Source organism: Grammomys surdaster, unplaced genomic scaffold (genome assembly GCF_004785775.1).
Source record: "Grammomys surdaster isolate TR1022 unplaced genomic scaffold, NIH_TR_1.0 125896, whole genome shotgun sequence".
NCBI classification, from domain to species: domain Eukaryota; kingdom Metazoa; phylum Chordata; class Mammalia; order Rodentia; family Muridae; genus Grammomys; species Grammomys surdaster.
Window position 1 is genome coordinate 1323961 of NW_021620720.1, and position 14781 is coordinate 1338741.

General features: G+C 48.6%; 1 protein-coding gene across 1 annotated transcript in view; it reads right to left on the bottom strand.

Annotated features, from left to right (window-relative positions):
- Nucleotides 1-1120: 1120 nt before the first annotated feature.
- Nucleotides 1121-14781, bottom strand: part of Map2k1 (mitogen-activated protein kinase kinase 1) — a 68625-nt gene continuing 54964 nt past the window's right edge. Inside the window, exons 6-11 of the mRNA XM_028752402.1 lie at nucleotides 10100-10224; nucleotides 7873-8074; nucleotides 6332-6396; nucleotides 3045-3106; nucleotides 2663-2708; nucleotides 1121-2148 (exon numbers count right to left, since the gene is read on the bottom strand). Coding sequence (XP_028608235.1) covers nucleotides 2035-2148; nucleotides 2663-2708; nucleotides 3045-3106; nucleotides 6332-6396; nucleotides 7873-8074; nucleotides 10100-10224 — 614 coding nt within the window. The 3' untranslated portion in view covers nucleotides 1121-2034. The remainder of the gene's footprint in view (nucleotides 2149-2662; nucleotides 2709-3044; nucleotides 3107-6331; nucleotides 6397-7872; nucleotides 8075-10099; nucleotides 10225-14781) is intronic.

Sequence of the window (14781 nt, forward strand, 5' to 3'; positions counted from 1 at the left end):
TAATCCCTTTTCTCCCAAAGTTGCTCTGGCAAGGATGTTTTGTCACAGTAATAGAAACCTTAAGACGCCCACCTACAGTTTTCCCCTTGTGTAAAGAGACTACTCATTCACAGGTCCTAGGAAGGTGATAGGAATCACTGTTAAGTTGCACACGAGAAGAGTTGGTACAAGACTGAAGTTGCAGGAGGCCCCTAAGCCCACTTGTACAGATATGGTCAGTGTATGCTCTTTGCCTAGTTTTTTGTTTTTATTTCTTTCAAGACAAGGTCTCTTCACACACACCTGGCTGTCCTAGAATTCACTATATAGATAGACCAGGCTCAAACTCAGATCCACCCGATCTTGCCTCCGAAGGACTGGGATTGAAGTCGAGTATGCTCTTGCTCATGGTATTTCTGGCTAGTGTTTATGTCGACACAAGCTAGAGTAATTTCAGGAGAAAGAAGCTCAGTTGGGAAATTGCCCCCATCAGATTGGCCCGTGGGCAAGCTTGTGCATTTCCTCAAAAGTGATTGATGTGGGAGGGCCCAGCCTACAGGGCAGTGTTGCCCCTGGGCGGTTTAAGAAAGGTTCAGCAAACAGGGTTCCTCCATGGCCGCCTGCTTCAGTTTCTGCCTCTAGGTTCCTGTTGTTCCCTGGATGGGGGACTGACTACAAGCCATAAGCTGAAGTAAGTGCCTTCCTCTCTGCTTTTGGTCAGAGTGTTCGTATGAGCAACAGAAACCTTCGTAAGACAATATAATATTTATGTCTTGCAGCTGTGTTCCTGTTTTGACTTTGCCCTACCTTAGTTACTGGCTAAATCATTCTTAGGATATTCATTGCTGTGAAGAGACATGGCAACTCTTGTGAGAGAAGACATTTAATTGGGGCTGGCTTACAGTTTTAGAGGTTTAGTCCATTATGGTGGGAAGCATGGCATCGTGCAGGCAGACATGATGCTGAAGGAGCCAAGAGTTGTACAGCTTGGTCCAGAGGCTGTGTTCTATACGGGGCATAACCTGGGCATATGAGAGACCTCAAAGCTGACCCCACAACGGCATACTCCCTCCAACAAGTGCTACTCCCTATGGGCCAAGCGTTCAAACACATGAGTCTATGGCTGCCACAAAAACAGAAATATTTTTTGTCCTTTTTATTTTAACTTTGATAGTTTTATTAGAATAAGAGATTAGATTTGATAAACATCTTGATTAAAATGGTTAAAAGGGTTTCATACAATCTGTAGGCACTATACACGTTGTTTACAATAGCGTTGGTACTTAGACTGGAAGAAAGATAGAACTCTTGATACACTGATGCTTTAACCCACTTGTGACATTCAAAATAACCACCAATTTAGAAACACTAATCCAAACTTAGAGACATACACCACTAAGTATCCCACACAGTATATTTAAAAATAAATATAGAAATACAACCAGAAATCTAAAAATTACCACAGTAGACAGACTGAAGCCCCAGCTATCATGGCAGTGATGGGCTTTGGTTCGATTCTTTTTGATGGGAATTGCTGAGTTCTATACCAAAAGCAAAAAATAAAAATACCATGATGGACACGTTCTGATGCTCATTTCAGTAGCAGCAAAGCATGCTTTCCATGCATGCACTGCCTGTGAAGGGTCTCACAGGCTCCCTCTCCTCAGACTGAGAGGTCACCAGCAAGAGTGAAGTACCAAGGGTCCGAGTATCCTGACAATACAGGCAGCCAGCTAGTGAGTCACAATGAACAGCAGTGCAAACATCAGTAAGAATGACCACCCAGCTCACCAGGGTTTCACTGTAGTTCAGCCTGGCATGTGTTTGATGAACATACAAATAGCCCCAAGCACAAAGCCAATCCACTTAGGGAGTAACCATAGTGATAGACACAATGTTACTAAAAATGACACAAGTACATTTGGCACATGCTGTGTTCTTCATCCTTCATCACAGATGAGATGCACGTCTGAACATAGACAAGCACGGGAGAGGCCTGAAAGCGACATGGCATGCCACTGGGCAGAGGGTTCCTCTCTGCTGCTTCCCAAAGGCTCAGATGCTGGCAGCGTGGGTTGGTGTGCTGGGCTGGTTAAGCCCAATGGTGGAGCAGAGCCAGCCTGCGAAGTCTACCTCCTCAGCATCAGATCTTTTGATGAAAGCATGTACCTGTCCAAGAAACAAAACGAAATGCTGTTAAAAATGACCAGGAAGGAAAAGCAAGGTGGCCTGGGCACCACTCAGAAGATGCCTCTAATGCTCACCCTTGAGCAGCAAGTAGGCCAGCTGCAGCCCAAAGACCCCTTCTGCCATACATATAAGCTGTGAGGCCCTGGAGCAACTTGTTAGAAGGTACACTACACCCAGGGCTACACAGGGCATGAAGTAGTCTGGATCTTACAGTATCACAAGCATGTGTCACTGCCATCAAACTAGAACCAGTTGGAGAGTAACTCAGGATACTGGACATCTGAGGTGGTGAATAGGTCAAAAATGGGGGTGGGGGGAGGAGACAGACAACATCCTCAGGAAAGGTGTGAGCTGGTCCCTCCCTGACTGCTTCCCAGGTGCCCTGTAACTCCCAGGAGGACAAAGGAGATGGATGCCTGGCACTGTGAAGTCCCAAACCTGACTGAAGTATGAGAAGTAGGAAAGATGGACAGACGGGCTCTGTAAGACCCACCATGAGCTGCTTCAGGTCTGCTCTCTCTGCAGGGTTCTTTATTAAGCTGAAAAGAAGATAAAGAATGTTAGGAGTGCTACTCCCCAGTCACATTGCTTATGTTTGTGTGCCTGCCTCTTATGAAGGCCAAGGGCCAGTGCCTGAACCTCGCTCCTCCTCCATTACAGGCACACCATCATTACAGCTAAACATGCAAGAGTCTTGCTGAGTTAAATCAAGGTCAGAAAGCAACAAGATGGTCCCTGAAGTTAGGGGAGAGTAGCACCCAGGATCAGACAATCTGAAGTCCCAGCATCACAAGGGGTATGGCAGTCAGTAGTCAGGGTTAACCAAGAGGGTATAGGGTAAGGCTGGGGGGTCTTAGAACATGGCACAAACTTACCATTTATTCACAAAATCCTGAAATTCCAGACTGAATACTCCACTGGGCAGTTTTGGAGGAGGCTGCAAACATGTGAACATGTGAGATACTCTTGATTCCTTCTCTATCACCTCCCGGTCCCACTGCTGCCCTCATCAGTTCCAGGAAAGTAGCCTTGGGAACTCTAGCTCCTCCTGGCTCACCTTGTTGGGACCACTTCAAGTATTCTACCACTCTGTGACAGAATAAACCATGTTCCCCTCAGCCTGTTCACTCTCCTATACAAGGCTGTGTTTTAGCTCTGGAACCCTCTGTAGGTACTTAGATGTAGAGTAAGTGTAGTTTGAGTGCTGGCTGGCCTAGAGGTGCCACTAGCAGTTACCAAGAGCAGAAGCTCCAGGGATGTCCAAACCTGGAGGCACCACTGGCGCCTGACTCTACTCCCAGACACCACAAAACCCCCTTTCTGAACCCTGGAGAGCCAAAGGTTAGTAAAACAGAGGCTGAGTGTGGATGAACGAGGACCCTGAGGATAGCTCTGGGAAATCTGTCAGTTCACACGGCCTGTGCCAGGAGCTTTCTTGGGAGGAGCAGTACTCGAGAAGACCTAAGATGTCACTGCTCTAAGGAGTTACCAGCCCAAGCATTCCAGAGGTCGATGGATCTCTGAGTTCTAGGCCAGCCTGGTCTACAGTGAGTTCCAACCAGGCCTTGACTCAGTAAGAAAAAAAGAGAAAGAAAAGACAGACCAGTTGGGTGGTGCCTGCAGAAGCACTAGTCTCAGCACTTGGGGAGGCTGAGGCATGTGAGACTAATCCACGAAACATAATGAGCCCCTATCTAGAACAAATGGGACAAGCACTGGCTCTGCAGGAATAATGGCTCAGCTCAGTAGTAGGGCTTCCACAGCATGCTGGTGGCATAGGCTTGAGTCCCAGCACTGCAGAAACAACAAAATACAAGCCCCTTACTAAAAAGCCCAGCAAGCCCTCCCTCTCACCCTCAAGGCTGTGTTGAGGTCAGCTGCAACCCAGATTGTAGAACGGTAGCCCAGTCTTGTAGGACAAGCCTCAACCTGCAAACTCTCCCAGCTGCTGAGAAGGTTGTATGGAATATTCAAGAGAAAACAGCTGGCTTCCAGAGGCCAGTGTCTGTTCCTCCTGAGCAGGAAGGGGCAGGCAAGAAAGGACTGGGTGCTAGCAAAGGCTCTTAGCATCAGGGAATGGAAAGAGGCAGGTAAAAGAAAGCACTGGGGAAAAGATTCGAGCTATTGCCCATCCTGGAGCCTCAGTTTCCTTACCTATGTAAAGAGGGCAAAGACAGTTCCGCCAACCTCAGCTGGCTTTAAGAACAGAGTGAGAACAGATTGTGAGCACTCGTGGGCAAAGCAGCGTGCAGAGCTGCACAGGTGGTGCAGGCAGCCTCCCTCATGGACCTCCTCCCACCCAGAGCCATATCGGCTTCAACAGGCAGAGGACAGATGGCCCACCCTGCACTGATGAACCGCAAGCCTGCACTGCTCGGCCTTGTCCCCTACTGTTGCCTCACAGAGTGCTCTGCACACAGCAGACAAGTGAAGAGCTCCCTGATGGGCAGAAAAGCACTCACTGATTGACAACCTCTATGGTGACCAGGATACTCCGTTAGGTTTGTGACAAACAATAGGCCCACTTGTGCTTTTAAGGGTCTGTTTTCACCCGAGACAAGAAGGCTGCCTACAATTTTCTGAAGTCAAGGATGGGTGATGGCCTTATCTGAGCCCAGTGCTGCCTCTGAAACATGTCAGCACTCACGCCTTCTCATCAAAAGCCAAGGCTCCTGCTGCAGGGCAGAATGCTGGCCCAGTGGGCTTCCTCTCACACCCCTGTACTGCCCAGCCTACACTTAAGCCATGACTGGGGCAAGTCTCATCCTTCCTTAATGTAAACTTACTATACATAAATTGTGCAAGTGGTATGGTTCTTTATATTAAAATCAGCCAAGAGTTTGAAATTTTTAATCACCTACAATAGGCATATGCATTAAAAAAGACTTTCACACCCCACCCCTACTCACCTTACTCTGAAACTGTCTCATTCTACAACGCAGGCTAGCCGAGAATTCATGGGATTCTCCTTGGCCTCCCAGGTGTTGGGATTGTAGGAAGAAATCTAAAAGCAGTCTGCTGCTCTCACAGAACTGACCATGGATATACCTCATCTCTTTCTACAGTCACGGCTTTTTCACAGCACACACGTCTGTGTGTTGCAGTTCTCCACTCACTAGCCCACCCCCACCCCACCCCGCCAGCATGGCAACTAGGGGCTCCTGCTCTTCCATCTTTGGTCCGTCCCACTTACTCCACCTCACACCTCCTGTGCTCAGAGGTTTGTACATGCACTGGACAGCCTAGTAAGTGAGACAGGCAAACATCAGTGGGTGAGTGGGAGGCTCCTGATCTTGGAAAAAGAAGGAACTCTGAGCTGACAACTCCAAGAGCAAAGCTCAGGCACCCTGAGGACCACACCACACGAACAACTCAACCATAGTTTTCCCTCCCACCTTCCTTTCTAAGACAGGCTCTCACTATGAAGTACAGGCCTGTCTCAGGCTTGGAACTCTCCAGTTTCAATCTAATTATTGGGATCACAGGTGTGTGCCAACACACTGACAACTAGTGGGTTTTTTCCTTTTCCTTGGTTTTCTTCCCCCATTTTATTTTGTGTATAGGTTTTTTGCCCAAATTTTTGTCTATGCACCACATGCATGCAGTGCCCACAGAGGAGGGTGTCGGATTCCTTGGACTTGGAGTTACAGATGGTTGTGAACTGTCATATAGGTGTGGGAATTGAGCCCAGGTTCTCTGCGAGAGTAGCCACTGTGCTTAACCACTAAGCCATCTCACCAGCCCAGAACTACTTCTGTTTTGTTTTTTCTAGACAGGGTTTCTCTGTGTAGCATGTCTATCCTGGAACTCACTCTGTAGACCAGGCTGACCCTGAACTCAGATATCTACTTGCCTCTGCCGCCCAAATGCTGGGATTAAAAGTGTGTGCCACCACACCCTCTACTTACTTTATTATTATTATTTTTTTTTAATTATTTATATGAGTACTGTAGCTGTCTTCAGATACACCAGAAGAGGGCATCAGATCTGATTACCGACAGTACAGATGGTTGTGAGCCACCATGTGTTTGCTGGGAAATTGAACTCAGGACCTCTGGAAGACCAATCAGTGCTCTTAACTGCTGAGCCATCTCTCCAGCCCTCTACTTTCTTTCTTAAGTATAGATAAGCACCAATGTAAAGGAAACCTGGCACCACTTACCTCATTGACGATGTAATCCAACAACTCAAAAATTGCCATGGGAGGTCGGCTGTCCATTCCATATGCTGCAGATTTAAAAAGAAGAAAAAGACACACTTTATAGATAGAGACAAGAAGCTACTTGTCAATATGAGTCAAGGGGTACAGCATGGATGAGGGACCATAAAAATCCACTTGTACAAGGCCCAAACATGGAGGGGATCCAGAAGGCCCGGCTATGAGTCTGGGCTCAGTATCATCCTAGATGTGTGAGCGACCACTGAGTCAAAGTGCAGGGTTTCGGAAAGAGAATCAAATGACGATTCATAGTCCCATGCTAACATTTACAGAGCAGTCAATGGTATCACACTAACCGAGCACAGGGCTGCGTCTGGGCATGGCCTTTATGTACTATATAGGTAGAGCCCACAGCCTCCCCAGTGCTAGGCAAGCTCTACCACTAAGCCACACTGAGGTGAACCTGTTTTTAATTCTTCCTGAGCATGGATTTCTTCCTTTCCTACCCCGAGCTCTCCAGCCAGCCCCTTCTACAGTTGGTACCTCAGCCATGTGTGTGTCGTCAGGATAAAGACCAGTTATCCTGATCAGATAGCAACACCCAGCAGAAGTGACAGAAAAATGAGAAGGCTAGCCAAGTGTGGTGGGACACGCATTTAACTGCAGCACTCAGGAGGCAAAGGCAGGGAGCGAGTTCTGGGAGTCGAGGCCAGGCTAGCCTCTAAATAGAAAGTTTCGATCACTTAAGAGTTAGTGGTGCCTCACAAAATATTAAAAAACAACCCCTTACCCCCCCCAAAAAAAACAAAACAACAGAAAAACAAACAAAAAGAAAACAAAAAAAAAAACCAATAAAATGGAAAAGGCTGTGAAAGAACACCCCGCAAGTGCCAGGTGTCAGTGCACACCACCCAGAAGCACGTGCTGCGGCAGTTTGTGCTTAACCGTCAGACTGGCCGCATCTCACACGTCTATGTGGCACTGGCAAGGAAAGTACCCTGTGCCTCAGTTTCCTCTTGTCTAAAGCAGAGACTATAGCAGTGCTCATCAGCAAACTGCTTTCAAAATTAGAGCATGCTGAGCAGGTCCATGGAGACGGGAATGAGTAATCAGTGGTTGCCAGGGATGGGCTGGGGGAGCTGAGAGTAACTGGTAATGGGGAAAGATGCTCTGGGGTGATGAAAGAGGCTGTGGCGGTGGCTGTACAACGGAGAAGTATATACTACAAACCACTTAACTATAATGTATACGTTAACATACAGATTTTGTTATGTGAATCTCATAATTTAAAAAAAGAAATCTGAAATCTGCACTGTTAAGAAGCAAACTAATACTGGTAGGTTCTAAACACAGCACCTGAATCACTGCCAAGTATTCAACAAATAGTGGGTGTTGTTGGAAGGAACAATACTTTCCTACACCCGTCCAAGTACCTTACTACCCCCACAGGACCCAGCCTGACTCCCAGGGAGAAGCAGCTACCCAGAAGTCCCTAATAGTAAGGGAACCCCTACAGTCTTCACTGGAGACTGCAAGCCACTCACAGCTGAGGGGCCTCCCAGGGGTCCTTGGCCTGGGTGGAGTTTCAGCTGCGTCCCCTTCCACCTGGCATCCAAACAGCAGCTCCAACTCCTTGGCATCAGGAGGAGGAATGGGGTATCTCCCAACTGCCATCTCCACCAGAGAGAGTCCCATGCTCCAGATGTCCGACTGCACAGAGTAGTGGGTCCCCTGGAGTCTCTCGGGCTACGGGGGAGACGGAGGGTTAGTTCTTGCTCTAGGCAGGTCCCTGGGGTGGCATCAGTGCTTTCACCTTCTGGAGTCCCTTACTCTGACACCTCACACAGTTAAGAGTTCCTCTGGCCTCTTGAATGCAGCCTCCTTTATTACAGCTCTGGCCTCCCCTCACTGCTCTATCTTCCCTGGACCCTGACGCAGCTGGCAGCATCCGCAGAGTCGGGTCCTAGAAGCTCGTGGTTCCTGCTCTGCCCAGTCTGACCCTGACCGTCACATGCAAGTAGCATGAGAGGCTCTTCATGAGTTCCCACTCTGAGACTTATGCACTATGGGGATCCTGAACCTCAGGCTCCCTATATGTAAAACAGGAATTTTTATATACAGAAATCACTGCTGCTAACTGGTAACAGTGATGACAACAAAATTTCCATTCTACTTTCTAGTGTCACGTCAGGAACCAAGTGAAATGAACTCCTTCAGACGTGGCAGAGTTCTATAGTCATGTGCTGACAAAAGTGGGAAGCAGCAGGGAGGAAACAGCACAGTCCATCTGCACACTGAGCATTAGTTTATCAGACACTTATTTCATGGATCCTACAAAAACCTTCACTGTGATCGTAGTGCATTTATTTACATACCCAACTAGCTTCTCCCATGAAATTTTCCATGAACTCTAATATGGACTACTTTAAAACTGACCATATAACCAACAAAAACCCAGCCACTGATTCCTGGATCAGTTCCAAGGCCTAATGAACTGGAGAATTGGCAAGCGTGTGGCCCCGGTGCGAGCTTCAGCCTCCCCAGAAGCAGAGATCAGCCGACAGCAGAAGCCCCGTAGCCAGTGGAGTTGGGGGTGGAGGGTATGTACAGATAAGAAAGAGGGAGTGTGGGGGTAAGGGTATTGAGATACTGACAGTAGCTAGAGTCCCAGCAGAGGTGACGACCAGCAGGGAGCAATGGGGAGTTAGACATAACCCCTACGTAAGCGGTAGGGGCTGCTGGCTTCCTAGCTCTAGCTATTCCCACCTCCTACATAGGAACCATTATCTCTACTAATGATAGAACTGCAGGGATGGACCGAGACCCTTAAGGATGTGACAACTTTTCGACTGTGCATGAAACACTCTGGGCCTTAGGCCTGTCTTTACCATCTAGATATGCACTTTTCCCTTGACTGTATAAAAACCGCCCTTACTCTCATCCTCCTGTGCACTGCCTCTGAAGCACTCCCCACAGATTTCCATCTCTCCCTGCCACACTTAGAAATGGACCATCCAAAGGCCCGCTCATTCAGTCAACTCCACGTCAGCCGTTCCCCAGCACTCCTAGCCCCCTGACGTGTCAGAGCCCTGCTAGGCCCTAGGAAAGACATCTGGGCTGCAGCTGGTGGTACAAGAAGGGGAAAGACTCCATGATAATACGACCATGGGCCATGGGACAGTGGCATGCAGTAATCAGGTGACAGTAGGTGACAGTGGGAGCCGGGAGACTTGGGCCCTGGACAGAAGACTACCAAGAGAAGACGCTGGCTGAGCTAGAGTAGACTCTAAGCAGGAGCTGGATGCCAAGCAGGTAAATGACTGAGACATTCAGTAAGTAGGGAGGACAGAGGCAGAATGGAGGAAAGGGTTTCAAACATAGTCTCTAAGCAGGGCCGCTAGAGGATACACGGACTGGCAGTAGGCCAGGCGCGTTCGGCCATATCCAAGTCTCTTGGGTTTGAGGATCTGACAATCAGATGTCAGATCCATTCTCAAGTCTCTTCAGAATGGAAGCCAGACTCTGGAGCTAGGACAGCACAATTTCTTGAGGTTGTCTCAGTGCCTGAGACCCCAATTACACGTGAACATTTGTGAAAGGAGGATACTTGTTCTGTGCCAGAGGCCCACTGTGATTCATCCCTCGCTTCTCAATCCCCATCCATCATCAGACAGCGCACACTCATGGCTCCATGGTCCACAACCTGTGGCTGCTGACGCTAAGAACAGAACCTGCAGAAACAGTGGAGTTCATGCCACAGACAGTTCATACCGACATGTAGGACCTCGTGCCCACGAAGGAGTTGGCCATGGAATCAATCAGCTGCCCACTGACCCCAAAATCACAGAGCTTGATCTCCCCACGTGAGTTTACTAGAATGTTGGAAGGCTTGACATCTGTGAAGAAGAGAAAACAAGAAATGAGAGACTTAACACAGGGTGGTTTGGGGAGGCCCCAATCCAGGGGATCCTTGACTTGCAAACTCCAAAGACAGAAGATAATAGATACCTGTTCTCTGAGTGAGGACTCAGGCCTGGCTGTGACTCACCAGGAGTCAGCTATCATCACCAGTCAAAATGTCAAAATCTGGAGCAGGACACATTAGCTCTTGGGAGGCAAAGGCAGTCAGACCTTTGAGTTCAAGGTTAGCCTGGTCTACAGAGCTAGTTCCCAGAGCTACACAGAGAAATCTTGTCTCTACAGACCAAAAGAAGCAGAAAAAGGAGGAAGAGGAGAATTCAAAGGCTGTTACTTCAGGTACCCCTACTAGCAAGACACAGGGTGACTACTGGTAAGATTAAAAAGGCATGTAAGGCTGTAAGATCCTGCTTCCTCAGCTTCCTGTACTGGGGTTACAGGTGCATGCCACCAAACCCAGCTGAGTTCTTTATTCTTTTAAAAAGCTTTTTGAGCCGGGCAGTGAGGGCGCACGCCTTTAGTCCCAGCACTTGGGAAGCAGAGGCAGGCGGATTTCTGAGTTCGAGGCCAGCCTGGTCTACAGAGTGAGTTCCAGGACAGCCAGGGCTACACAGAGAAACCCTGTCTCGAAAAACAAAAAAATAAAAATAAAAAGCTTTTCGAGACAGCTTTCAAAACTACTTTATAGTCCTAACTGTCCTGAAACTCACTCTGTAGACCAGGCTGGCCCCGAACTCAGAGATCCACCTGCTTCTACCTCCCGAGTGCTGGGATTAAAGGCATGTATAAGCACTGCCTGGCTTACTTGCTTCTTCTTAAACAGGTTCTAAAAATCTTCCCAAGGGTAAATTGGAGGCAGAGGGGAGAAGCCCTATAATACTCCAGTTAGCCTTTCCCCTGGGCTGGCTAGCCCGTATCATCTTCAGCGTCACTTCACACCAACTCTAACAAGGCAGGAAGAGCTCTCAGTCTGTCATACCTTGGTAAACTCTGAGCCAACACAAACCCCGCTAAGTGAGCACATCTACACTCAGCACCATAGTGTGCCCTTCCCAAGAGCCAGCCCTCACTATTGTTCCCAAGCACTGAAGCCGGAGCCAGGCCTAGCATCTCTATGGAGCCAGAAACCTCCCTACAACTCCACCTCCCACAAAGAACCTCAGAGATCATACAGGCCCTGGGAGGAATCTTAAATGTATCAGGTTTCTCTCCCACTTCCAGTACAGAGCTAAGGGTCCAGGGTTTATTCAAGATCCCAGGGCAGGACTGCCCTCTCTCTAGCAGCCCATGGCCACAGTCCTCAGCAGTCTTTCCTCTACTGGTTACTAAGCACCTCTAACAGCTACCCTGCAATACCACAGAAAGAGCAGGGGCATGCTGCCAAGTTCCCAGTAACATCCAGTGCACATGCTACTGGTGGTAGGAGATAAATCAACCAATGAGTGAGTGTATAACACCAGGTGGTCTCTGGTACACTGCCAAGTAAGAGCAGAGTAAAAAAGCGGGGGTGGGGGGGGGGAGAGAGGTGTGAAGGCACACCTGACAGTCCTCTTCTGGAGAACTACTTTAACACTAGGTAGGTGCAGGGGCCAGCTGTTCTTTCTCTAACAGCAACTTACAAGAAGAGGCCCTTGTCCTTGACCTACAGTGTGCAAAACAGACCTCAAGTCACATGTTCAGGATGTGGGTGTGATGTCTTGTAGGACTGGTGGAGGCAGTGCATGGGAGGTCCCCTAACATGAGCCTCTTCCCCAGGGTCCCTCACCCACCCATCCCAAATGTCTCCCATGGCCTTTCAGGTACGACCTGGAGCAGGAGAGGAGCACTGGCTGGAGCCCTGCCACCTACGCTCGCTCCAGGTACTTTTTGGCAAGTCCTGGCTTCTCTGACCAGGGTTGCTCATGTCACAGAGTGAGACCTTCCCACATACACACTGCACATACCATCCCACAGGGAGCTGCCCCGACCTTTTCAACCCGAGCATCCCTCCATGACGGCTGTGCTCTCTGACACTGCTGCTTCTCTCCCTCCAGGCTGCAGCTGCTGCTCTGAGGCTGAGCTGCCTCTAGCTGTTCCTTGCATCTGATTTCTGTTCACATGGCAAGCAGGTATCTGCACTTGAGCTTACATAAGCCTGCTCCCCCCATGCGATGCGGCTCTGAACTCCAGCTTCAGCCTCCTAGACCCGCCCATCTGCAGAGATCACTGGGGCTGGAGAGAATGAGAGGCTTTACCCTTCAGGCCTTGAGAGCCAGACATACTGCATGAAGCCCCTCCTAGTGACCAGGAGACCTAGCGCAGTATCTACTGAGTGTGCTGTCAGAGCCAGAACCCGCTCCGCATCCTACCCCCATCTAATTAGCCCAGATAACTCTTTTCTGGCAGTAGGAAGTGTGAGGTGTCAAACAAAACCAGGATGAATTCATTTCCATCTCAAAGAGCACCTTGGCATAGATTCCCAAAGCTTCCAGCTTCTCCCCACACTCTTTCTCTCCTCAGACTCCCCCACCTCTACCTTGTACACATGACAGCCAGAAGTCCTCTAGGATAGCCCCTATGCAGAGACTGCTATGGCTCCCATCTGCCTGGAAACAGTTCAAACAAAGTCCCGTTTCCTGGCTCTGCAAACTTTCGAGTGTTTCTTATCTCCCTATCTCCCTCGAGCTAATCCAGGCTGACCCGACTTTAACCTCCCCGGTGTGTTATTAAGTCCTGCCTCCTCACCTCTCTTTTGCTGTTCCCTGCATCCAAAATGTCTTCCTTTCTACCCGCCCTCCGGTGTTCACTTCTGGTGTCTAGAACCTCTGAGTCCCCTTCCCAACATGGGAAATTTACCTGAGCTTCTTCCCATACTGTCCCAGCAAAAGCCTCAAAGGTGAGTCACAGGAGAGACCCAGCACTTTTCAACAGCTTATCTAAGCCTCTAGTTCTCCAGCCCTTCAGGCTCAGGTGCTGGTAAGCCAAGCAGCGTTCTGTGTGAGGTAACCACTGGGCCCATAGGATACTGAACGGAATTCCCTTTCCTGCCCCATCTGGCCAATTCTCTTTAGCAATGGGATATCTCCCCCCCACCCGCCAAAAAAAAAAAAAAAGAGTAAGGAGTAGGGCAGAAGGTTCAGCTCAGTGAAAGAGTGCTTATCTAGCATCAAAACGGAAAACAAACAACAACAAAAGAAGTTTTATGTAAAACTAACTGGATAACGTATTCTTTTTTGACACCAAAATAACCATAGTTCAAAGCACATAATGGCAAGTTTAACGTCTAAACACTTCCTAGTTGCTAAAACAAGGGATCTACGTAAAATGCTTTGGGGGCTATTTGTTTACACTACATAGAATCCTTGTACAATGCAATGATCAAAGGGCACATTCAGTGTCTACAAGGCTGTGACCCCCAGGTATGACCATGATAGCACAGGCAGAGCTGGTGTTACCCACCTGGCAGCAGCTGCTTAGCTGCCAAGACTGGCAGGTGGTTGAAAGAGGTAGTGAAGCCCTCTAGGGGATTTGTTTACTCCATGGCTCCTTTTTTTTGGGGGGGGGGGAGGGGTTTCCAGCTGTACTCCCTAAGATATGGCTTAATGAGCAGGGCATGAAGGAAGAGAAGGGCAGGAGACGGGTGTGGGGTGGGAAGCCCAAGAGAGTGGGAGGAGGGAATGGGAGGAAGAAGGACAAGCCCTGGAGAGGAGTCAGCAGAGGGATACACAGTGGGTGCCAGACAGGCTCATTTGTGACAAAGGCTGTACCCAAAGGCGACAGGACCTTAGACAGTGAGAACTGAAATTTTTATTTTGAAGGCATATGAGCCATTGTATTTGCTATTATTTATTTATTTTTAGGACATGGACTCATGAATCCAGGCTGGTTTCAAACTTTCTACGTAGCTGAAGATAATCTTGATCCTCCTGCTTCCACATACCTGGGGCCAGGAACAAGGATGTGGGCCAGCACAGCAGCTTCAAGCAGTGCTGGTGATAAACCTAGGACTTCATGCATGCTAGGCACACATTACCAATGGCACTACATTTCCAACCCCTGAGGAGATTTTTAAAAATAGCAACTTTAGCCGGGCGGTGGTGGCACACACCTTTAGTCCCAGCACTTGGGAGGCAGAGACAGGCGGATTTCTGAGTTCGAGGCCAGCCTGGTCTACAGAGTTCCAGGACAGCCAAGACTACACAAAGAAAGAAACCCTGTCTCAAAAAACCAAAAAAAAAAAAAAAAGACTTTAGGTTTCAAAACACTGACCCCCTTTCCAGTTAACTTAGAGCATTAAGAACTCCCATCCCCCCCCCCACCCCCAACCAAGATGGAGAAATGAAGGAAGGTGCTGACTCAAATGAATCTACTGATATTCTTCATGGACCTACCACTGGCTACCCAGAACCTCAGAGAACTGAGCAGCAGAGATTTAAAAGAAAAAAATAAACAAAACAAAACTCCAAGAACTCCAAAGCCTTCAACTAGCCATTACTTATAAATGTAATTTTTTCCACCTAAACTTTCCCTAGAGTGCTTATGAAAGGTTCTCATGT